Source organism: Heloderma suspectum, chromosome 13 (assembly GCF_057233095.1).
Source record: "Heloderma suspectum isolate Gila_16-S chromosome 13, 16-S_ref, whole genome shotgun sequence".
Taxonomy (NCBI): Eukaryota; Metazoa; Chordata; class Lepidosauria; order Squamata; family Helodermatidae; genus Heloderma; species Heloderma suspectum.
The window spans coordinates 30,275,575-30,299,125 of NC_139470.1; the positions used below are offsets into that span (position 1 = coordinate 30,275,575).

General features: G+C 45.4%; 1 protein-coding gene across 2 annotated transcripts; it reads left to right on the forward strand.

The window, feature by feature from the left end:
* The first annotated feature begins 514 nt into the window (after positions 1-514).
* LOC146336282 (uncharacterized) lies at positions 515-16,459 on the forward strand. 2 transcript variants are annotated; one of them, XR_014785726.1, is made up of 6 exons: positions 515-656; positions 5,581-5,846; positions 5,930-5,986; positions 6,081-6,218; positions 6,309-6,557; positions 15,068-16,459. XR_014785726.1 is itself a non-coding variant. In XM_084819703.1 (5 exons), exons 3-5 carry the CDS (start codon positions 5,935-5,937, stop codon positions 6,446-6,448), a joined length of 330 nt encoding a protein of 109 aa, XP_084675829.1. In that variant the 5' UTR covers positions 515-656; positions 5,581-5,846; positions 5,930-5,934; the 3' UTR covers positions 6,449-7,107. The 2 variants fall into 2 exon arrangements, 1 of the variants encoding a protein (XP_084675829.1); XM_084819703.1 differs by lacking the exon at positions 15,068-16,459 and having other exon boundaries at positions 6,309-7,107.
* The last annotated feature ends 7,092 nt before the right edge of the window (positions 16,460-23,551 follow it).

Below are 23,551 nucleotides of genomic sequence, written 5' to 3' on the forward strand. Positions count from 1 at the left end.
TGCCACTTAGATTTTGTAAAAATCTTACATGGCCTGCCCTTGGGGGGGGGGGGGCGGAATGGTCTAGTCCTCTCACATATGCTGTTAGCAGCTTGGTTAAAAAAAAAAAAAAAGCATTAATGTAAACATCTGATATTGGAGAAAAAGAAAGAAAAATCTCAATAACTGTCTTTAAAATTATGGATACATAGGTATCCCTTTTTAAAAAATAAACATGATGGGGTGGTAGGGGACACCCCCGACTTTGTGCATTTATATGTAGGGAAAACTATTCCCTTTTTTATTATTATTATTATTATTATTATTATTATTTTATTTTTGTCCGAATCATTTTTGAAAGAATCAACTTCTATCACTAGTTTCCCTTACAGGGTAGAGGGGGTGGGCCCCGAAATGTCTCATGCAGCATGTCTCCAGATGGGGGGGGGTAGATTACAGGGGACCTGAAACCCCATTACATGTTTTTGAGTAGGATGGTACTAACTTTTAGTGATAAGTTGGAGGCCAACCTGAGGGGCGGGGGGAACCTTAACTTTATCCAATCACAGGACCAGAATTCACACAACAGGACTAGCGCTGATAAAAAGAGCCCGCACTTCTCTGTGTCTTTACACCCCCCAAACCTGAAGGGAAGGACCTGGAAGCCTACCTTACATGTGAGTATACCTTAACTCTTTTTCCTTCTGCCAACTAATGTAGATGGGTGCAGATAAACTAAAATAAAATGCAATACAGTTTATGCTTCTTTTCCCAATTTACCCCTGCAGAAAAACTAAAACATCCTTCAGTATTCTAAAAGACGCGCAGTATGCCTGCAGGCAAGTTAATTTCATGTATGTATGTGTGTGTATGTGTGTATATATATATATATATGTATGTGTGTGTGTATATATTTCCCTTTCTGGGATTGTTATATTGTAAAAAAAAAAAAAGGCTCTTTCTCTAAAACTGGTCTATCTTTTTTTTTTTCCTTGTTATCCATAGAACAATTCCCAAAAGCAGTCTTGATATCACAGGTCTATCAAGAAGGCATGTATTTTCTAGTTAATTTGTATGTTTTAAGGGGTTTTGCGGGGGTGGGGGTGATCCACCTGCTGCTATTGGTAAAAATGAATCTGCATGACCGGGGGCGGGGGGGGCGCCAGTAGGATCAGGATCACAAATAGGTTAATCATTTTATTTATTTATTATTTTTTGTACTTTCAACATTTATAGTTTCATTCAGAGTTGTTGCTGCAATCTCTATGCATAGAACAACAGCCATTTTAGGGGGAAATGGTGCATGCAAGCAACTTTGATTTTTGTCTTCACATTGTAGGAATGTGTAGGAATCCAAGCGTTTCTATCTTCAAATGTCCTTACAAATCCCTTTTCCTGCAATAAATAGAAAATAGTAGCTTTATCAAGCCCTATTTTGTCTGGAAGGTAAAGCCTTACCGGGGCGGGGGGGTCTTGTTTTTAATACAAGAGCAGTATAGCTTCTTTATCATCTTAAAACCCACACCTAACCGTGATATCCCCCCTCCTCCCCCACATAATAAATATTAAAAGAACACACATCTGTAGCAAGGGATATGGATCTTAGTGTGGTGGGGTGTTTCAAACTTACCCATCCATCATGATCCATGATCCAATTTGCTTTGGTGTTTATGATAAAATTAGCAATTTCTTCTATATTCTCTCTTGTTAGAGCCCCATCGTGTGCCTGTAGCTTCTGTACAATTATACCTCCAAACAGAAAAATTGTTAAAATCCATCCCCAGTTGATTTTTCCATCAGCAAACTCAGACTGCATCGTAAAAGTGTTGAACGCATCAAGCCAGACTGTGAATTTGGAGATCAAGGATGAGGGGGTTTAACTGCTGTTCAATACCGTATTGAATTGTAGAAAGTGTTTTTTGCAAAATTAAGAACGTCTTGCACTTTGCTATTTTATGGGGTATTTGTCCACAAGCTGTGCTTAAATAAGCCTGAACTAGCATAGCTGTTTCCTCCTCCATTCTTCTCAAGGGGTCTGCTAGAAGTGGTCAAAAGGCTCTCACACCATACCTAGTGCGGGGGGGGGGGGGGCAGAGCAAAAGCTTAAGGCAAGACTCTACATGCCTTTGAGTGATCAAACTAGCACCTTCTCCTTATTTACTATCTCATGAAATCACACACCTGACAGAGATGCACCAAAATTAAGTCAAATGATAAAGAACTGGGTAAGGCTTTTGGGGTGGGGGTATTTTTAAAGTAAAAACAACAACAACAACATGCTGTTTTTGAAAGTACTAGCTATGTGTATAATGTTTTAATTTTTATATATTTGTTGTTGTTGTTCAGTCGTTCAGTCGTGTCCGACTCTTCGTGACCCCATGGACCATAGCACGCCAGGCCTTCCTGTCCTGCGCTCTCTCCCGGAGCGTGCTCAAGTTCATATTCATTGCATCGGTGATGCTATCCAGCCATCTCATCCTCTGCCGTCCCCTTCTCCTTTTGCCTTCAGTCTTTCCCAGCATCAGGGTCTTTTCCAGAGAGTTTTCTCTTCGCATTAGGTGGCCAAAATATTTGAGCTTCAGCTTCAGTATCTGTCCTTCCAATGAGCACTCAGGGTTGATTTCCTTTAGGATGGACTGATTTGACCTCCTTGCAGTCCAGGGGACTCGTAAGAGTCTTCTCCAGCACCACAGTTCGAAAGCATCAATTCTTCGGCGCTCAGCCTTCCTTATAGTCCAACTCTCACAGCCATACATTACTACTGGGAAAACCATAGCTTTGATTAGATGGACCTTTGTCGGCAAGGTGATGTCTCTGCTTCTTACTATGCTGTCTAGGTTTGCCATAGCTTTCCTCCCAAGGAGCAAGCGTCTTTTAATTTCATGGCTACAGTCACCATCTGCGGTGATCTTGGAGCCCAAGAAAGTAAAATCTGTCACTGCTTCCATTTCTTCCCCTTCTATATGCCAGGAAGTGATGGGGCCAGATGCCATGATCTTAGTTTTTTTAATGTTGAGTTTCAGACCAGCTTTTGCACTCTCCTCTTTCACCCTCAACAAGAGGCTCTTGAGATCCTCTTCACTTTCTGCCATTAGGGTGGTATCGTCTGCATATCGGAGGTTGTTGATAATTCCCCCGGCAATCTTAATTCCAAACTGTGATTCATCCAACCCAGCATTTCTCATGATGTACTCTGCATATAAGTTAAATAAGCAGGGTGACAATATGCAGCCTTGTCGTACTCCTTTCCCAATTTTGAACCACTCGGTTGTTCCATGTCTGGTTCTTACTGTTGCTTCTTGACCCTCGTACAGGTTTCTCAGGAGACAGGTAAGGTGGTCTGGTACTCCCATCACTTTAAGAATTTGCCACAGTTTGTTGTGATCCACACAATCAAAGGCTTTAGTGTAGTCAATGAAGCAGAAATAGACGTTTTTCTGGAATTCTCTTGCTTTCTCCATGATGCAGCGAATGTTGGCGATTTGATCTCTAGTTCCTCTGCCTCTTCGAAACCCAGCTTGTACTTCCGGTAGTTCTCGGTTCGCATACTGCTGAAGCCTAGCTTGTAGGATTTTGAGCATCACCTTGCTGGCATGTGAAATGAGCGCAATTGTGCGGTAATTTGAACACTCTTTGGCGTTGCCCTTCTTTGGAATTGGAATGTAAACTGACCTTTTCCAGTCTTGCGGCCATTGTTGAGTGTTTTTGAATGCAGCACTTTAACAGCATCATCTTTTAGGATTTTAAATAGCTCAGCTGGAAGACTGTCATCTCCGCTAGCTTTGTTGTTACTAATGCTTCCTAAGGCCCACTTGACTTCACTCTCGAGGATGTCCGGCTCAAGTTCAGTGACCGCACTATCATGGCTATCAGGGACATTCAGATCTTTCCTGTATAGTTCTTCTGTGTATTCTTGCCACCTCTTCTTAATCTCATCTGCTTCTGTTAGGTCCCTGCCTTCTTTGTCCTTTATCATGCCCATCTTTGCACAAAACATTCCCTTGATATCTCCGATTTTCTTGAAGAGATCTCTAGTCTTTCCCATTCTGTTGTTTTCCTCGATTTCTTTGCATTGTTCATTTAAGAAGGCCTTCTTGTCTCTCCTTGCTATTCTCTGGAACTCTGCATTCAATTGGATATATCTTCCCCTTTCTCCCTTGCTTTTCACTTCCCTTCTTTCCTCAGCTACTTGTAAAAGCCCCATCAGACAGGCACTTTGCTTTCTTGCATTTCTTTTTCTTTGGGATGGATTGAGTTGCTGCCTCCTGAACAATGTTACAGACCTCCGTCCATAGTTCCTCAGGCACTCCTGTCTATCAGGTCTAATCCCTGAAATCTATTCCTCACCTCCACTGTATATTCATAAGGGATATGATTTAGGTCATACCTGAATGGTTTAGTGGTTTTCCTTACGTTCTTCAATTTAAGCCGAAATTTTGCAAGAAGCAGCTCGTGATCTGAGCCACAGTCAGCTCCAGGTCTTGTTTTTACTGACTGTATGGAGCTTCTCCATCTTTGGCTGCAAAGGACATAATCAATCTGATTTCGATATTGACCATCTGGTGATGTCCATGTGTAGAGTCATCTCTTGTTCTGTTGGAAAAGAGTGTTTGCTATGATCAGTGTGTTCTCTTGGCAAAACTCTATTAGCTTTTGTCCTGCTTCATTTTGTACACCAAGGCCATGCCTGCCTGTTATCCCGGTGATTTCTTGACTTCCTACTTTAGCATTCCAATCCCCTATGATGAAGAGGACATCTTTTTTTGGTGTTAGTTCTAGAAGGTGTTGTAGGTCTTCATAGAACCGATCAACCTCAGCTTCTTCGGCATCAGTGGTTGGGGCATAGACTTGAATTACTGTGATGTTGAATGGTTTGCCTTGGATTCGTACTGAGATCATTCTATCGTTTTTAAGATTGTACCCCAGTACTGCTTTTCCCACCCTTTTGTTGACTATGAGTGCTACTCCATTTCTTCTAAGGGATTCTTGCCCACAATAGTAGATATGATGGTCACCTGAATTAAATTCGCCCATGCCTGTCCATTTTAGTTCGCTGATTCCCAAGATGTCGATGTTCAATCTTGCCATCTCATGTTTGACCACCTCCAGCTTACCTTGATTCATTGATCTGACATTCCAGGTTCCTAAACAATATTGTTCTTTCCAGCATCGGATTTTCTTTTCACCACCAGACACATCTGCAGCTGAGTGTCCTTTCGGCTTTGGCCCAGCCGCTTCACTCTTTCTGGCGCTACTTGGAAATACCCTCTGCTCTTCCCCAGTAGTATAGTGGACACCTTCCGACCTGAGAGGCTCATCTTCCGGCGTCATCTCTTTTAGCCTTGTGATACGTTCCATGGGGTTTTCTTGGCAAGAATACTGGAGTGGGTTGCCATTTCCTTCTCCAGTGGACCACATTTTGTCAGAACTCTCCGCCATGACCTGTCCATCTTGGGTGGCCCTGCACGGCATAGCTTATGGCTTCACTGAGTTACGCAAGCCCCTTCGCCACAACAAGGCAGTGATCCATGAAGGGGAATTTATATATATATATATATATATATATATATATATTTTTTTTTATTTTTATTTTTTTTACAGAAGACTTTATGGCCAGCCATCCTTTTAGCAAGAAAAGGCCCAGGACAGCACTCACACCGGCATCTGATAGCGCAGATAAAACAGAATTGTTCTAATAGTTGTCATGTGATTTTTAAGGTTTCCTGTAAAGCTGAAAGCAGTGTGTGTGTTTTCTTTTTTAGAAACCACAACAAATGTTCAGGAGGCTGCTGTGATTACCCCCCCCCCCAAGAAGGCCACAAGAAAAACCAAGCACATAGACTCACCACCTTCTGATGATAAAATAGGTAAAAAGTTAATGTTGGTAAGGTATTGGGGGGGGGTCATATCGAAAGTAGGAATCTACTGAAATGGTTATTGCTTTTTGCAGTGAACATGATGCCTGTTAGAGCTCCTTTTAAGGCTACCGGACCGCCAGCAGGCAAGGGTAAGGCATTGACTGTGTGTGTGAGTGAGAGAGGGAGAGGTTTGTACCTAATTAATAAGGATGTGCCCTACCCCTTCTCATTTTTTGGTTTTAGACCAGAAACCTGCAACTGTGAAAAGTGCCTCTGCAGAACCACAAGAAGCCACAGGTCCAAAGGCCAAGACAATGAACATGACACCTGTTAGAGCTCGTTTTAAAAAACCAAAGGCTACCGGACCGCCAGCAGGCAAGGGTAAGGCATTGACTGTGTGTGTGAGAGAGGGAGAGGTTTGTACCCAATTAATAAGGATGTGCCCTACCCCTTCTCATTTTTTGGTTTTAGACCAGAAAGTTGCAACTGTGAAAAGTGCCCCTGCAGAACCACAGTTAACCACAGGTCCAAAGGCAAAGAGATCAAGATATGAAGGGCACCCAGAGTCTGCAATCTCTAAACCAGGGAGGAGGCTTGCTACATTGGCTTGAACATACTTCTAAAAGACTGAAAGAAGGCTATGAGCTCACGAAGCGCCGTACAGAGATTGAAGCAGCCATACGCAAGTTTTTAAGTGCTGATAATGATGGGGTATCTGAAGTAAGCTCTTTTCAGAATATTAAAATGCATACAAAGTATCCTGCACATGGCAACACATTCTTTAGACACGTACAAGTTGGGGGTGGTAAACCACACCGGAGGTGTTGGAAAAGACGGCATAGGAAGAACACATTCAACAAAGCACGATTTTACTGGTGGAAGAGGGTTAGTAAAATATTAAACAGGGCTAAAAAAAACACTCTCTGCCTGTAAGAATCAAAGGCCTCCTAAGAAAAGCTGCTCTCCAGTGGCAGATTCTCAGGATGCCTAGGGATGTACGAAAATGAAAACGAAAAAACCAGCCAGATGGGCGATTAATAAATTTAATAATAATAAATAAATAAATAAATAATCACTTACCTTTAACGGATTATGCTGATGGTGGGGGGGGGGGAAGCGCTCCATCCCTCCCCCCGGAATCCTGGACGGGGGGGAGGTGCTCCATTCCTCCCCCCCCCCGGAATCCTGGCCGGCCAGCTGTGCTCCGCAGGTATTCTGTGGAGCCGCCAGCCGGCTCCACCAGCAGCCGGACATCCGGCCGCTGGCTAGCAGGGACGCAAATGGCGGCAGCCATAGCCGCCGCCATTTGCGTCCCTGCAGTCAGCCGTGATAGGCTACGTAAATGTTTACGTAGCCTATCACGGGGTTTTTTTTAAACCTAGCCGTGATAGGCTACGTAAATTTTTACGTAGCCTATCACGTCTTTTTTTTTTTAACTGGAAATGGCGGTGGTGGCAGCCGGTCGGAAGACCGGCTGCCACAGCCACCGAACTGCCGCTGGAGCCGCCGCCACCAGGAAGATCCACCCCAGGTAAGTCTCGTCCCGGGGGGGCAGAAGGGCAGACCATTCCGCCACCGATTTCGGGGGGCCGAATGCACTGGCATTCGGCCTCCCCGAGATCCGTGGCGGAATTCTCTGACATCCCTAAGGATGCCTCACAATTTTCTGAAGCATGCATAGAGGGTGACCCTCCACAGGTGGCGTCTCAAGATACCTCACAGTCTTCTGAAGCTTCCAGGGATGCTTCAGGGTTGGACCAAACCCCACCCACAAATAACACAAATGTGGACCAACCCCCACAAGTATATGCAGAGCTTGTGCGTAGGTGGGAGTGGGAACATGAGCGTTACAGGTCAATGCACATAGGTGAAGAATTTAGATTTGTTAATTTAGAACATGTAACATCATTCTCACAGGCTGTGGCTGCATTATACACAACGATCCAGCAAATCCTGGATGATGTTAACAGGAGAATCTGTCCTCAAGATTTTGTCCAACTACGATTGGACTGCGGAGGATTAGCTTATCCTCTTTTTTCAGTTAAAAGACATAGGGATGTTTTACATGTAGAAGATTTTCTATCCCATATCAGTAATCTCCTGCAAAGCCGTGCTGAAATATGTGGGGATGTTACGCTGCGGTTGATTGTTACAGTTGTGGGGGCTCCACGGGGTGGTGGGAATCCAAGTAGGAAAATAGGTTCTCTTCCGAACAGTCAAATCGTCCTTAGAAAACGACAACATTTGGTAGATCTAAATTACACAGGCACCAATCTCAGCTTTGCTGGGGGTCTTTTAGCAGTAATGGCCAAGAGGACACCCACAGATGCAGAGTTGTTGACTGCCGCCAGACAGTTACATATGGAACTTGGTTGGTTTGAACAGAAAAAAGTAGCCCTCAGTGACATTTCATTGATTGAAAACCATTTAAGGGTCAACATTCAAGTCCTACATTTCGCAAAAAAAGGTTGGGGGCTATTTAAAGTACCAGGGCCTAGGTACCCCAAAACCTATACTATGATGCTACACGACAATCATTATTATGGTGTGCGTAGTGTAAAGGTGGTTTTTGGAGCTCAAAACTATTGTGAAATATGCAGTACAATCTTTACCCACAGTCACAGTTGTCTATATATGTGCAGGCTCTGCTTGAGTGCAGATTGTGCTGTAAAGGTCGGTAAAATGAAGAGGTGCGGATATTGTCGGATGAACTGCAGATCCAGCGCCTGCTTAAATAGACATAGAGAATTGGCCTTAGAGGGTAAAGTAAAATGTGTCTTTAGAGAGTATTGTGAATACTGTCAGACTTTCCAGAAAGGTGATCATGGCTTTGAGCGTTGTCCAGGAAGGCGGAGCACTGTCTGTTGGGGGTTTATCATAGATGGTGATAAGCATGAGTGCTATATGGGGCATCTTAAGAAGCCTAAAGTGTCTGTGAAATATGTGTTTTATGACTTTGAAGCACATCAGTCTTCAGGATTTCATGTTCCTAATTTCTGTTTTGCAAAAGCATTTGTGGGTGAAACTGTAGAACGCTTTAAGGATAAACCAGGTAAGGGCAAGAAGAAGAGAAAGCAGCATGTGAAAGTGCATGGGGATGTAAGCCCGTGGGCCATGGCTGGCAAAACATGGGAGTATAAGGGTGATTCCTGTCTCTCTGATTTTATCAAGACCTTCACAGACAGTGCGCGGTTCAAAGGGTGCACTTTTATAGCCCATAACTCAAAGGGGTATGATGGTTACTTTATTTTCAGCCAGCTGATAAAAGAGAAACTTACTGTAGATCTTATTACACAAGGGGGAAAATTGCTATGTATCAGAGTGAAGGGGCTAGATATAAAATTTATCGATTCACTCTGTCATCTACCCATGGCCCTCTCAAAGCTACCAAAAGCCTTGGGTTTTACTGGCACCAAGGGCTACTTTCCACATTATTTTAACAAACCTGAGAATTGGGACTATGTGGGCCCGCTGCCTAAAGCAGAGGACTATGGTGCCCAATACATGATGCCTGGAGAGAGAGAGGCTTTTTTAGCATGGTATGATGAGAACAAGTCAAAAACATTTGAAATGCAGAAGGAGTTGATGTTTTTACTGCAGGCAAGATGTTAATATTTTGGAGCAGGCATGCACCAAGTACCAACACGAAATCACGAAACTGACAGACAGTGAGAGCATTTTGAAATGGTAAGAAGTATGTGAAGAAAAGGTTAGCGATGGATCCATTCCAATACCCCACTCTGGCTAGTACGTCTTTTTCAATGTATAGGTTTAAGTTTCTGACGGAGTACACCATTGCCATACCCCCACCAGATAATTATCCCCGGCTGTGTAAATGGTTTTCTACCCCTGCAATTCGGTGGTTGAGCCAGATAGAGCATAAAGAAAACATTCAGATTCAGCATGCCTTAAAGGGTGGGGAATTCAAAGCTGGCCCTTATTTTCTAGATGGCTATGCAGTCATAGATAATAAGAAGACAGCCTTTGAATTTCATGGCTGCTTTTGGCATGGGTGTTTAGTGTGTTATTCTCCGGAGGATAAGAACCCCCTGCAGGGTAAAACATATGAATTCCTGTACAACTCCACACAAAAGAGGGATGCTGAACTGAAACTGGTGGGGTTTGAAGTCAGGACTATATGGGAACACCAGTGGAGGCATATGTTAAAAACAAATGAGGACCACAAGAGTTTTCTTGCTGGTGCTCATTTTCCAGACCCTCTAGAACCTAAGACGCTCTCTTTGGGGGGGCATACTAATGCGGTCTGTCTGTATTATAAACCTGAAGATGGGGAACGGATTCATTACTATGATTTTACAAGCCTGTATCCCTATGTGAACAAGAATAAAGCATACCCTTGTGGTCACCCCAAAATGATTTATGAGAACTTTAAACCACTCTCAGATTACTTCGGGATTGCAAAGGTTAAAGTTTACCCACCCTGAGGTCTTTTCTTCCCGGTCCTCCCTGCCAAGGTGGGCGGTAAGCTCATGTTTGCCCTGTGTGCAGCTTGTGCAGCAGTGCAGCAGCAGGAAACGTGTAAACATTCTGATGAGGAACGGGCTCTGCTAGGAACATGGTGCACTGTTGAGCTGAATGCAGCTGTAGAAAAGGGCTACAAGGTTGTGAAAATTTATGAAGTCTGGCATTTTGAAAAGCAGACCACCCGTTTGTTTTCAGATTACATTGACATGCACCTTTGTCAAAAACAGGAGGCTTCAGGGTACCCACACTGGTGTGTCAGCGCAGAAGATTATCTCCAAAATGAAGGGGTGGCATTGCGCCCCGATGAGATTGCCGTGAACCCCGCAAAACGGCAAATTGCAAGATTATTTTTAAATTCTCTGTGGGGGAAATTTGGCCAGAGGACAAACCTGCCTAACACACAAGTGGTGAGAGACCCTGATGAGTTATTTCAGATTCTGTTTTCTGATACTTATGAGGTTTCAATGTGTGACTTTATCGATACTGATGCAGCATGCGTGTCCTGGAAACATTCTGAAGACCTCATGATAACTCTAGGTAGGAAGAATGTGTTTATAGCTGCCTTTACAACAGCATATGCTCAGCTGAAGCTCTACACTTTGCTAGATAGCCTTCAAGACTGCTGTTTATATCATGATACAGATTCTGTGATATTTGTGAGTAGGGAAGGGCAGTGGATCCCCCCTCTCGGAGATTACTTAGGAGATCTCACAAGCGAAATCCCTGCAGATGAATTTATCAGAGTTTGTGTCGGCTGATCCTAAGTCCTATGGTTTTAAACTTTCAGGAGAAGGGGAAGTTTTTTTGAATGTCAAAGGCATTACATTGAACACCACTAACTGTGAAAAAATTAATTTCAACAGTCTCAAAGACTTAGTTTTTGCCTACGTCTCAGACAGGGAGCGCAGACCGCCTTGTCAGATTGTCATACAGCAGCCAGGTATTGTAAGGAAGAAAAGCCATTGGACTCTGGAAACTAAGATTCTCAGGAAAACTCAAAAGGTGGTATATGATAAAAGAGTTATTACTGAAGGGTTTAACACACTGGCTTACGGATTTTGACTATGAATACATGCTGGCAACACCCCTTTTCAGCCATTCTAGCGGGGCCTAGCAACTGTGGGAAAAGCTTTTTCATCAAAAATATGCTGGACAATGCTCACAGTGTGTTCTCGATTGTACCTGAAAATATTGTGTGGTGTTATGGTTGTTGGCAGCCTCTGTACAAAGATCTGCTATGTAAATACCCATTTATTCAGTTTGTGGAGGGTTTGCCTGCAAAATTTGATGATAATGATTTGTTACCCCTCAATAAAGTAAATTTTTTGGTGATAGACGATCTGATGTTGTCGGCATCTGAGAGCTGTGAAGTCAAAAAGGCCTTTACTCAGTATGTACACCACAGGAACTTGAGTATTTTTTTCATCACGCAGAATATTTTCTGCAAGGGAAAAAGCAACCCAACCATCAGCCTAAATGCAAAATATATGGTGCTGTTCAAAAACCCCAGGGATAAATTACAAATTGTGATTTTAGCTCGTCAAATGTACCCACAAAACAGTGAATTCTTCATGGAGGCGTTGGCAGATTCTACAAGCAAACCTTATGGTTATCTGGTGGTAGATTTAAATGCATCTACCCCAGAAACTTACAGGTTAAGAACAGGTCTTTTTCCACCAGACTGGCCTGTAGTGTACACCATGAAAAAAGCTCCAGATGGTTACAAAAGGCTTCACCTTTAGTGCTAGCCCATCTACTGATGCCCAGCTCCTCTGCAAGGCAAAATGTCTAACTGTGTAAAGAGAAATTTGGCACTCTTAAAAATTCTTATTAAGGCACTGCCACGCCAGAGGAAAGCCATTTTATGTGCAGCATCTGATGATCTGATTGCGGCCATCTCAGAAATAGCACTCAATACTTTAAAAGGCAACATTCCTCTATCTCCCCAACAGGTACGTACATTAAGAAAGAAACATAACCTTATTAAAAGCCTAAGTAACAAGAAAGTCTCTCTGAGAAGAAAGAAGCATCTGGCGAGACAATCTGGTGGGTTTCTTGGACCGTTACTAAGTTTTGCAGTCCCCCTGTTCACCGGGTTTTTAGCCAATCAGTGATGGAGTATGCTGAAAAGATGTATTTGGTCCCTAGCCACCAGCTGGAAAAATTAAAGGGGCCACCTCCTAAGGAGGAAAACATCAGAAATGCAGCAATCAGCTCACTAGATAATAAGATGCAGGGAATTCTCCACAGCAGCGACTTAACAGAACATGAAAAAGTTAAACGTTATGCTTCTTTGCTTCAAAAATATCTAACCCATGTAAAACAGAGGGAGGCGGAGAAAGAAAACCTAAACCTGTTTATACCTCAGCCACAACAAGCCTCTGTGGAAGCGTCAGTAATCTCTGACAATGTCTTCCAAGAAGTACTGGACAGTCTTCCTGCTAGATATAAGAAAAATGCGTGGCTCCTATTGATCGAAATGCAGCAAAACAGAGATGTTTCTTCGTGGGATGAGAAAGGAGCCTTTGTGTACAAGAGGGTGGCTGTACCTGGTTCCAATATTCTGGATTTGGTGAAGGGGATCACACAGACCCTGAAAACCAGGCATGCCCCAAAAGGATGGGATGTTTTTATGAGTGCTCTGGCTGAACTAAATGTCCCAGCATCTGTAGTGGGTAATCCTACCCATAGAGAAACCTTGGACTACCTAAAGAACCCCATAGGTGCGACGCCAATGTTGTTGCACACCTCTACGAGTGCTAAAAAAACAAAAGCGTTCGGATGCTCCTACCTGGTTCAGCTTATGAAGTAACCTTTTGTGGTTTTTGTTTTATCAGGACTAAAAATAAATTAGTATTTATAAAAACTTACTTAAAGTAATCTGCGCTGTGCCTGTCTACTTTAAGGGTAAATGGTTAAAAAACATACAGATAAGAAATTCTTTGTTTTAAAAACCCCAGTAGAGGATGCTTTATTGGGAAATGCAGCTATGAAAATCACGGTATGATCTACAGCGTTGGGCAAGTTGGAACATGTCTAAGGCATGCCTGGGCAGGTTGGAACTTGTCTAAGGCATGCCTGGGCAGGTTGGAGCATGTCTAAGGCATGTCTGGGCATGTTGTTCTTTTTTACAAAGTGATCCACCATTTGATCATTTCTTTCTAAATTGTGAGAATAGGGTCAATAGTTAGAAAACATACAGACAAGAAATTATTTGTTTTAAAAACCCCAATAAAGGGTGCTTTATTGGGAAATGCGGCTATGAAAGTCACGGCATGATCTACAGCGTTGGGCAGGTTGGAACATGTCTAAGGCGTACCTGGACATGTTCTTCTTGTTTTTCACAAAATGTTCCACCATTTGATCATTTCTTTCTAAATTGTGAGAATACAGTTCTTGAATCTGTTTAAATGTTAGGCCTTTACAACGCTGCTGCAGGAAAAATACACAATGGTAGCCACAAACCACGGACTCATCGGCTTGGAGTTGCCTGGGTTGAAACACAGTCTTCCTGGCATTTTTTCTTAAAAAATTCATGATGGTTTTAGGGAAGAGGCGGTGGTTGGACAGGTGTCCGTAGGAATCAAAAAACTCTCCACCTTTATCCTATGTCAAGTAGATGGCCAGCCAGTGTTCTCCAGGTAGGTTGTGGGGGTGAGTATTGACTACTAACCCCACAGGCCTTTGGTGTACACTCCCATTGGGAAGCAAGTCACAAGGAAACACGCCGTAGAAAATCTTTCTGGTGTAGGAGCTTGAAGATAGCACATGAGTTAGCTGCACGCTGTCCATGTTACATATAGTCAAACAGGACATTTCTCCTGTGATTTATTTCTATCACATTGTCAAAAACACCATAAACAATCATGTTGACCGTGGCGGCCAGGGCTTTAGCAAAACGGAATTCTGCTCTCAGGTTCCCAGTTTTAATCAAAGAATAGTGATCTCCGCATTCTTGGTCTGGCGTCAGGGATGTCAGAGAATTTCTCCACGAATCTCGGGGAGGCCGAATGCCAGCGCATTCGGCCCCCCGAAATTGGTGGAGAAACGGTCTGCCACCCCCCACCACCACCCCCGGGATGGGACTTACCTTGTGCGAATGTCCCTGGCGGCGGCGGCGGTTCAGCAGCGGCGGCGGTGCGGCGGCAGCCGGTCTTCCAACCGGCTGCCACTGCAACCATTTCCAAGTTAAAAAAAAAAAAAGTGATAGGCTACGTAAAGATTTACGTAGCCTATCACGGCTAGATTTTTAAAAAACACCATGATAGGCTACGTAAATGTTTATGTAGCCTATCACAGCTGGGTGAAAAGAAAAAAAAACCGCGCGTACGCAAATGGCAGCGCCCATGGGCGCCATCATTTGCGTACGTGCGGTGTTGTTGTTTTTTTTCACTCAGCCGTGATAGGCTACGTAAACATTTACGTAGCCTATCATGGCTGACTGCAGGAACGCAAACGGCGGCGGCTACAGCCGCCGCCATTTGCGTCCCGGCAGGACAGGATTCGCAGCCAGAGGGACGGGGCGCCTCCCCCCGGCCAGAATTTTGGGGGGAGGGACAGAGCGCCTCCCCCCCACTGCGAATCAACTTTCGGGTTCAGGTAAGTGACTTTCGTACATCCCTAGCGTCAGGTCGAATGCAAAAAGTATGTAACCGTTCGCATACTCCTCACAGTTAATTAAAAGGGCCCTATCTTTCATATGTTTGCCGGCTGTTTATACCAAACTCGCGTATTCTCTTACACAGTTTCCATCTTCAAAATTGGGTTGGAGTGGCTTCGTGGTGATTTGCTCTCCATCCAGGTAAAGAGCTGCGAAATTAATATAATGCTGAAAATTAATTGGATTTTTATTGAAAGCTCCACTGAAGGAATCATTATCCACTAGGCCTATAATGACCAGTTTATGCAGTTGCCCCAAAAACAGGTTTTCCTGATTGGCAATGTGGCTTCCTCTTGGAATGCTAAACACTTCCATACTCACACAATCCACGGGGTATTTGGCGTTGGCTCTCAACAGAACCTCCCCATGGCCTAAGCGAACGCCAGGGGCCACCCTCACTTTTTTCACAAAAAAGGAGGCTGACAAAATTTGCAGTCTGTAATGTCTTGCTGCACTTTCTGTCATTAAGCAGAAAGCATCTTTGCTGCGTGTAAGTTTAATTTTCACATCAACTCCATTTAACAGCAGTTTTTCCTGAAAAAACAGATCAGTGTGAAGATGTCCCAATAACTCTATTTTTCGGCTTTGAGCTGTTAGGTTCGCTCTTTTAATGAAGCCTTGATTGTTTCCGTCCAGACCCGCAGATTCGTATTCCCCGGCTGTATCTTTGTAAAATAGGCCTGCTGAGAATTGTGTTGCTAGAGTATCCTCACTATAGTTTATTAGAGATTCAATGAAAGCACGATAAGGGTAAGAATTATTACTCTGACTTATAAGTCGATCCCCCACCGTTACATCCAGTTGACTAAAGATGGATGCTATGGGGTAATTCACCAGGCCTACTGCCGCATCTGCAGCAATGTTGCTCCCATCTTTATTGACAATTTTGCAGCACACATAGAGCAAGGTGTTATTTAGATCCATATAATCTTCACCATTTCCTGCGATGAAGAAGTCTAGGGGCGCAGATTCTGTCAGGGCTGACAAGGGGGGTACTTCGATAAACAAACTTCTCTCAATACTGGTCTGCGTAGGACCAATGATGAATAGATCCAATTCAGATTTAGTGCATTCTTCAGAGCCGCAGTGGATAAAAGCCATGATTGAGTCTAAAATATATCTCTTTTTGACGCAGCTGGACATCTTTCTTACAACACGTTACTTCTGACATCGCTTTCCTCTCACAACTTTTCTTTTAAGGGGGTGGGGCGGTCCAATCAATCTCACCCATGATGCTTTTCTTTTTCAGCTCATTTTCCTTTTAATATACATTAGGCCTGACCCCTCTTGAGAAAGTGGATTGTTCACTCTGTTCAGAACTGCTTGAGTAACGTGACCAGCTACATCTTTAGCAATATTACATGCAGCAATCTTTGCGTGGGGTTTGATGATGTCCAAGCCTCTTCTCAAAAGGGGAACTGCTTTTCAGAAAAGGCTCCTGAAAATCCCGCCAATCCCTGCCCCGTACATAACAGGGGCGCCTGGCAACGCATTTCCGGCCTGGGCCCTATAATATCTCCTATATAGGGTAGGGTCCCCATATGTTTTTAGGATGACCATTTTAACTTTAAAATACCTGGGATCTCCGGGGGCGAAAGTGCAGCTTCACAACCACCTTACCAAAACGAAATGGTGCACTTTTGTTCTGATCCGTCTTTATTTCAACAGTGATGGTGTCAATGTGATGCTTACTCACAGGTATGTAGTGAGGCTTGCCATACCCAATATTGACACATTCCTTGTTCTGTCCACGCACCAGCACACAGCACAGTAAAGGTACATAAAAGGCTCCAACAATCTGATGTTCCACAATGTCCGTGTAGATATATAAGGTGTTAAAGCCACTGGTAACGTCAGAATTTCCAGTTAACGGCCCCAATATGCGGATCAGCTCTGTACTGGCTTCGACGCTATACGGAGTTGTGGCTTTAACACTGCATCGTAGGGCATAATTGCTTCCGGGCCACCTGGTTTATCTAGTATAAGCTTGTTTATGTTTTCGACCAGATCAGGAATGCTCGCATAATAGCCACTAGGCAGAAAAAAGGTCCACTTGCTTTTCCCTTGATGAATTTCAATGTGTGCATCGCTAGTTAGAGTGAACCAGCTGTGCAGGTATTGTATCTCAACCAGACCCACTTCCCATGACCCTGGAAGGTCCAGAGATCTTGCTAGGCATATAGTAAATGCAGAGATGGTGTTCTGTGGGGAAACCTCTGCACAGGCATTACTAGGCAGGGTAATGTAAAACCCACTGTCACCCATCCTGTTCTGCCCTTCTATTAGGGATGTCAGGGAATTCTGTGATGGATCTCGGTGAGGCCGAATGCCAGTGCATTCCATTGCAGAACGGCCTGCCACCCCCCGCCCCCCGTGGATCCCCCCCAGGACGAGACTTACCTGGGGTGGATGTTTCAGGCGGCGGTGGCTCCAGCGGTGGCAGCTGGTCTTCTGACCGGCTGCTGCCACCGCCATTTGCAGTCTGTTCCCCCCCCCATAGGTCTCTTTGCTCTTTGAATGACTTGATCCACTATAAATAACTCTGTGGTGAAATTCTGTTCGTAACCCTTTGCAAAGACACCCTTGCTTTTAGAAATCTGCACATGGTCTCCTTTTCTGAGCAGGGGTGCCTCATGTTTTCTTTTTACAGAGCTCCCATAGACTACTTTCCAAATGGCCAGGGAGTTAGACTGGTTAACATCCACAGGTCTAGCTTTGATGGTTCTGTGAAAGCTATGGTTATAACTTTTTAGGAATTGCGGTAGCACGTCTATATAAGTGAAGGTATTGTTGGCTGTGAAATACCTCCACATTTTTGTTTTTAAAGTCCTGTTGAACCTCTCAACAACCCCAGCTTTGACCTCATTATTGGAAACAAAATGGTGTACCCCATGTTTTTTGAATAGATGACCCACATCCTTGTTTAGGAACTCTGTTCCTTTGTCCGTCTGTATTTTGATAGGCTGCCTTCTGTCTTGTGTGAAAACCGCTTTAAAAGCTCCAGACACCTCCCTGCCCGTTTTGCCTTTTAGAGCGCAAGCCCAGGCATATTTAGACAGAACATCTATCACTGTTAAAATATACTTGTAACCATTGTTGTACTGAGAAAATTGCTTCATGTCGACTAAATCAGCTTGCCATTGTGCATCCATTTCAGACACTATGGTCCTATTTCGTTTAAAATGGATCCTGGCTGGTTTATGCAGTGTGCAAGCCTCCTGATCTGAGAGCCACTTGGTAACCTCTCTTCTGACCAGCGTTTTGCTCTGTTTCTTTGCCTCCTGAAATAAGGGGTTCACTCCACCCAAACTCCCAACATCACTGGGGATATAATAAATCTTCTTTAGGATTTTTTCATGCTCTGACATTTTGTAGGTTAACATAAGAATGGACGCGTAGGGTTACTACAAAGCATTTTTATTGGTGAAAGAGAAACAACCACCACAGAAAACATTATCTTTCTATGACCGTGTCTGGGGAAATACATGACAGGCAGGAAATGTTGACTGTCGGTGAACTCTCGATGTTCAGGTTCTCGATATCACCGCACATTCCATGTTCCTGTGTAACACAATGAAAAGCTTAGTGTCAGCAGCATGTACCCCCCCCCCCCGGAATTGCTCTCTAAATACTATTAAGAACAAATCTCAGAAATAAACACTTACTAGTGTGCCTCCTTTCTCTGCCACAACTTCCATCTCCTCTTCCAGATCCTCAAGGGATGTGCAGAAAGTAGACCAGGTTGTGTCAGGATCTTCCAGGTCCATTTTCTCTAAAGGCGAGGTGGCTATTTTCATAAGCACCCCACCATCCATGTCTTCAACAGACTTCACCTCAGTGCTATCCATACTCCAAGCGGCATGTAACTCAGTTTCAGGAAAAGTTCTTTGCCCCATGGGAAATACAGCTAAAGGTAAGCTCTCTGTTACAGTCGCTGTGACAACAGCTCCCTTCCCTGGTTTACTGTTTATGACTCCAGGTTTCATAGGTGCAGTTTCCATCTTTCTGGGCTGAATGCACAAGGGTACCAGGGGATGAGTAAAACCCAAAGGTCCCTCAGTCACTCTTGGCCACGCCACGTTCTCTGTGCAGAAAATATGTCTGGGCATGATAAAAGGCTGTTTTTCTGGGGTCAAGGCTGTCCCTATTGGTCAATGGGGTTGCAGGGCATGATCTTACAGGGCTAGGCTCTAAGACCTCTTCCTATTGGGCTGCGGTGGCTTGGCGAGTTCGTAGAGGGGTCACATGACCCCACTGGGCCAATCTGGGCGCGGCTTGGAAATGGCAGCACGGGCCATTTCCACACCTGTGCCCCCTAGAGCTCTAAAACCAATTCCTATGGGTCCACAGGGGTATGGCAAGTTCATTGAGGGGTCACATGACCCCCGTCAGGTGACCCTGAAGGTCATATGGCCAAGTCAGCTGATCGCATACGTGGGGCTTCCAGCTAGGGTGGGACTTCCCATCTCAATGGGGGGTGGCACGACTGTCACCTTCGCAAATGGGGCATGGTTTAGAGCTTGATGCGAACCCCCCTCCTTTACTACTGGTGGTACAGATACTTTAAAATCAAACTAATTATAGAAGGCACATAAGAGCACCGGTATAGTTCAGGTGGAGAGGTTTTGAAAATCCACTGACTATTTATCAAATTAAAGCCTCAGCGTAAGTCATTGCATTTCTCACTAAGGGCAGTTCATGTCACCCATGCTCAGTGCCCCATTGGACATTTCTTGGTGGAGGCTTTTCCCTAAACAAAATTGGCTGTTGTGAGACTGCAGTGGCAGCTTATCACTTCTAAAGAATGTAAAATGGAGGAAAGGGAGTGGCAGCATTCTGTGTGCATTTGTTTGGAAACGGGTAAAGTGATGGTGGCGTGTGCGCTCGTACATATGAGAGAAGTGGTTGTGGCAGGGGTGGTCAGGGCTTTCTCCATGCCCGCTCCAGCAAACAAACAACAAAACAGAGGGGGAAAGGGGGTTGGGAGATTATGGGGGGTAGCGCCATGCCCCCTACCATGATGTCAGGGGCAGGGCCATGCCCCCTGATGCAATCCAGCTTATTAGTTGCAGGGAGGAGGGCAATCTGGGCCCCCAGCCCGAAACAATTCTGCACCTCTGGTGTAGTGAAAGCGGTCTGGTGTGAGACTGGGAATGGAGGAGCTCAGGGAGTCATGGCTTCCGTTCTGCTAGAAGAGCCCCTTACCCTGTTTCAAGCTGATACAAACAGCAGTAACTACAGTCCCCGGCCCATGGAGCATACCATAACGTTTGACCATGGACTGATGTCAGGGTGGACACTGAGCCCATAGAATCCAGAGTAGTTCTGATTCTGAGGAAGAGCAGTCGCTCCTGGGAGAGGAGCGTGCTCCTCTGTCCCAGGACCAACAGCTGACGGAGATTCCTCCCACCAGCATTCCTAGATTAGAAAGCAGTCCAGGGAGTGACAGAGCAGAGATAGCAGACTTGGTGGATGCGCGACGCAGATGCAGAGAGCGGCGCCAGATGGAGGGCGCGGAAAGGAGGTGCAGTGCCCGGTTGGCGCGCAAACAACAGCTGCGCCCCAAGGATCCAAGGGAAAAGGGGAGGGACTCTCCCTAGTCCTTAAGTTCAGGGGTCTGCCAGTAATTCCCTTTCAAACGGGGACCAACTATTTCAACTTAGGGCATAGGTACTCTGCTGCTCAGATCTAGTTGCTACCTGTAGAGTTGTTAAGTTGTAAAAGAGGAATAAAGCTTTGAAAGGAATCCCTTTGTCTGTGTCTGGACTTGGCTACTGGATTAGACTGAGAGAGGCCTCCAAGGAGCCCTTGACAACTGACTCCTGCCTTGCATGGCCCACTCCTTATCTCTCATCTCTGTGGCCCACTGATGTCCTTTACGTTTACAAACCAGGGGAGCATGTGCAGGATCGCTGTACAGTCCAGGCTAGGGAAGTTGTGAGACTCCAGGCAGGGGGGGGGGGTCCAATGGACTCCCCCTTGCCCACCCCCCAGACCCTGCTCGCCAAACTACAGGGTGCTTGTGGGCCCGCTCAGCAAACGCCCAGCGGCTTGATGAGGGCCTGGCAGCTGCTCATCCTCCCTAGCAAGCCACCATTGTGTGCAACAATGGCAGCTCAGGCGTTTCTGCGTAGGTAATGTTGCCTACCTGGCGGCCGTAAAGACCCCATTTACACAACATTACAGGTGAGTGGAGCATTCACACCTGTAACGTTGCATAAACAGGCCCTTTACAGCCGCCAAGTACACAACATTACCTACCTGGAAGTGACCAAAGCTCCGGGTGGCTGGCGGCAATGGTTCAGCAGTTGAGTGTGTCCAGGCATTACTACTCTGTGATAAGTGATCCTCTTGTTCAAGAACATCAAAAGTGCTTTGCAGGATCCCCCCTAGACCTGCACACTCTGTACAGTTCCCCAGAACCAGCAGGCACTGCAAAGAGAGACACAAGATGGAATTACACAGTCTGAATCAAGATGAGGCCACCTGTCAGGGATGCTCTGACTTGGATTCCTGCATTGAGCAGGGGGCTGGACTCGATGGTCTTGTAGGACCATCTTCCATCTATAGGCCCCTTCCAACCCTACTATTCTATGGTTCTATGAATCCCTTTGGTGAAAAGGAAAGCCTCCATCGTCCATGACTGGTATTGCTCTACTGTTTGGCATCTCTAAGGTGGAATCCCTGCATTGGGAATTAGAGTGGAAAACCAGTTCAACCCACTACAGGAGGTGTTCATAGGGGTTGCGCTGGGGGTGGACCTTGGCAGGCAGTACTGGGTGGCTCTCCAGAAATGGGCCAGGGGCCCTTCAGTGCAACATGATCTACCTTCCATCCCCCCTACATCTACAGGATGGGGGCAAAGTTGACTTGCCCAACGGAGCCTCTTTCTCTGCTCCCCCCTGCAAGCTGACACACTGGAGACAGTAGGGGTGGGGGTAGGTGAAAGAGAAGGGCTCCCATAATGTGGGTGTTGCTTTGGAATGTGCCTATAAGGTGAGGAAACTCTGAGTGTAACGGAAGAAGTTTTACGTTTGGGTAGCTTTTTCCATGGGCCAGGGTTAGCCTCCCTTAAAGGAAGAACTGCCTCCCTCCCAAAATGGAAGGTATTTTGCTGGAGCCAGCAGGAGCCCTCCCTGAAATCCTGCCAAGAGAGGCAAACACTTACACCTGTCTATTTCCCTCAAACCTGGAGATATCAGGGAAGCCAGAGGAAGCCATGTCTGCTTGCACAGACACCTGGGTGAGCCCCGCGGCAGGTTGGATCTTTTCATCCCCTCCTGTTCCAGGAGTAAAGTGCAACGGCAATAGGTGTTTTTTCTTCTTCTGTGTGTCAGGGGCTTCAAAAAAAAACCCTTTAATGGTATTGTGTTTGTTAGTGTGGACAGTGAAAGAGAAAACTCACCTGAACCAGCCTGAGAGCAGAGCAGTTCACAATGTCCAAGTCAGGCTACCATCATTCTGGTCTTGTGAGGTCCACGAAGGAGGTACATGGGGCCTTATTGACATGCCGCCGCCACCCCCCAAGCCTGGCAATCCTTTTCATCTATCTCCCCAGCCCCTCCCTCCCTCCCTCCCTCCCCACCAATCAGCCTTCTCTCCCCCACCTTACCAGCCATCGCCTTCCCTCCCCGCACACCACCACCCACGTTACTTCTCCCAGTGCCACAACCTGCCTTCCTCCTTGGCTGCCAACCTCACCTCTCCCTTGTCCATCAGGTCAGGGAACTCTGCGCCTATCTCAAACTTCCCTTACGAGGCAGGGCTGTTTCAGGAAGTATTTTCCTGAACATGAAAACTGAAAAGCAGGCTTTCTGCTGGCCAGCATCTTTACTCGTGAACTCCAGGATATCGTGGGGAAGTCCTCAGCCCTTTCCCTACCTGAGAGATGAGTCTTAGAAAGCTGGACAAGCTGACTGACTAGTTTTAGGGGACTGGTCCAGTTTCACCTGTGATGAGTGCAAGTGTATAATCTTAGGAAAGGTTTTTCTTCTTCCACCACACTGCTCTTGACAGAACAGCAAGATTGATTTCTCTTGTTAGCAAATAGTATTTGTCACAGGACCAGGTACACCCAGGAGACCAAGGACCAATCTATACAGAAACGCATGCAGAAGCTTTTTCAGCTTTTATCTGGATTATCATGAAATCAGATTTGTCTGCCAGCGGCACACAAAGCAAGAAGAGCAGGGTACACACCACCTAAAAACCCACTTTCACAAGTCAAACAGAGCACTTTAAACCACCTCACTTTGGGGTTGGGTGGGCGGAGACCCGCCAGTTGAAGTGAATGTCATCAACTGCAGAGATGCTGCTCAGTGGATGAGAGAGTCTTGTTTCCCACCCTGTCCATACTCCCTTGCTGTACAGGCCGCACCCTCTCCTTCCCCTCTGTGTATACTTTTGTTTTCAGTATATCGCAGTAACCCTACTGCAGCCTAACGATACTGCAGGTTCCCACTACTGGCCACCCCCTCTTCTCCCCCTCTGTGTATTCTTTTGCTTTCAGTATATCACAGTAGCGCTACTGCAAAGTACTGAAACTGCAGACTCCTACTACTGGCCACCC

What these genes read in the sequence shown, in the direction of transcription:
- LOC146336282 (XM_084819703.1), top strand. Translation starts at nt 5,935, where the DNA reads ATGATGCCTGTTAGAGCTCCTTTTAAGGCTACCGGACCGCCAGCAGGC. An exon ending in CGGACCGCCAGCAGGCAAGG is followed by an intron (nt 5,987 to 6,080) that starts GTAAGGCATTGA and finishes TTTTGGTTTTAG; the next exon opens with ACCAGAAACCTGCAACTGTG. An exon ending in CGGACCGCCAGCAGGCAAGG is followed by an intron (nt 6,219 to 6,308) that starts GTAAGGCATTGA and finishes TTTTGGTTTTAG; the next exon opens with ACCAGAAAGTTGCAACTGTG.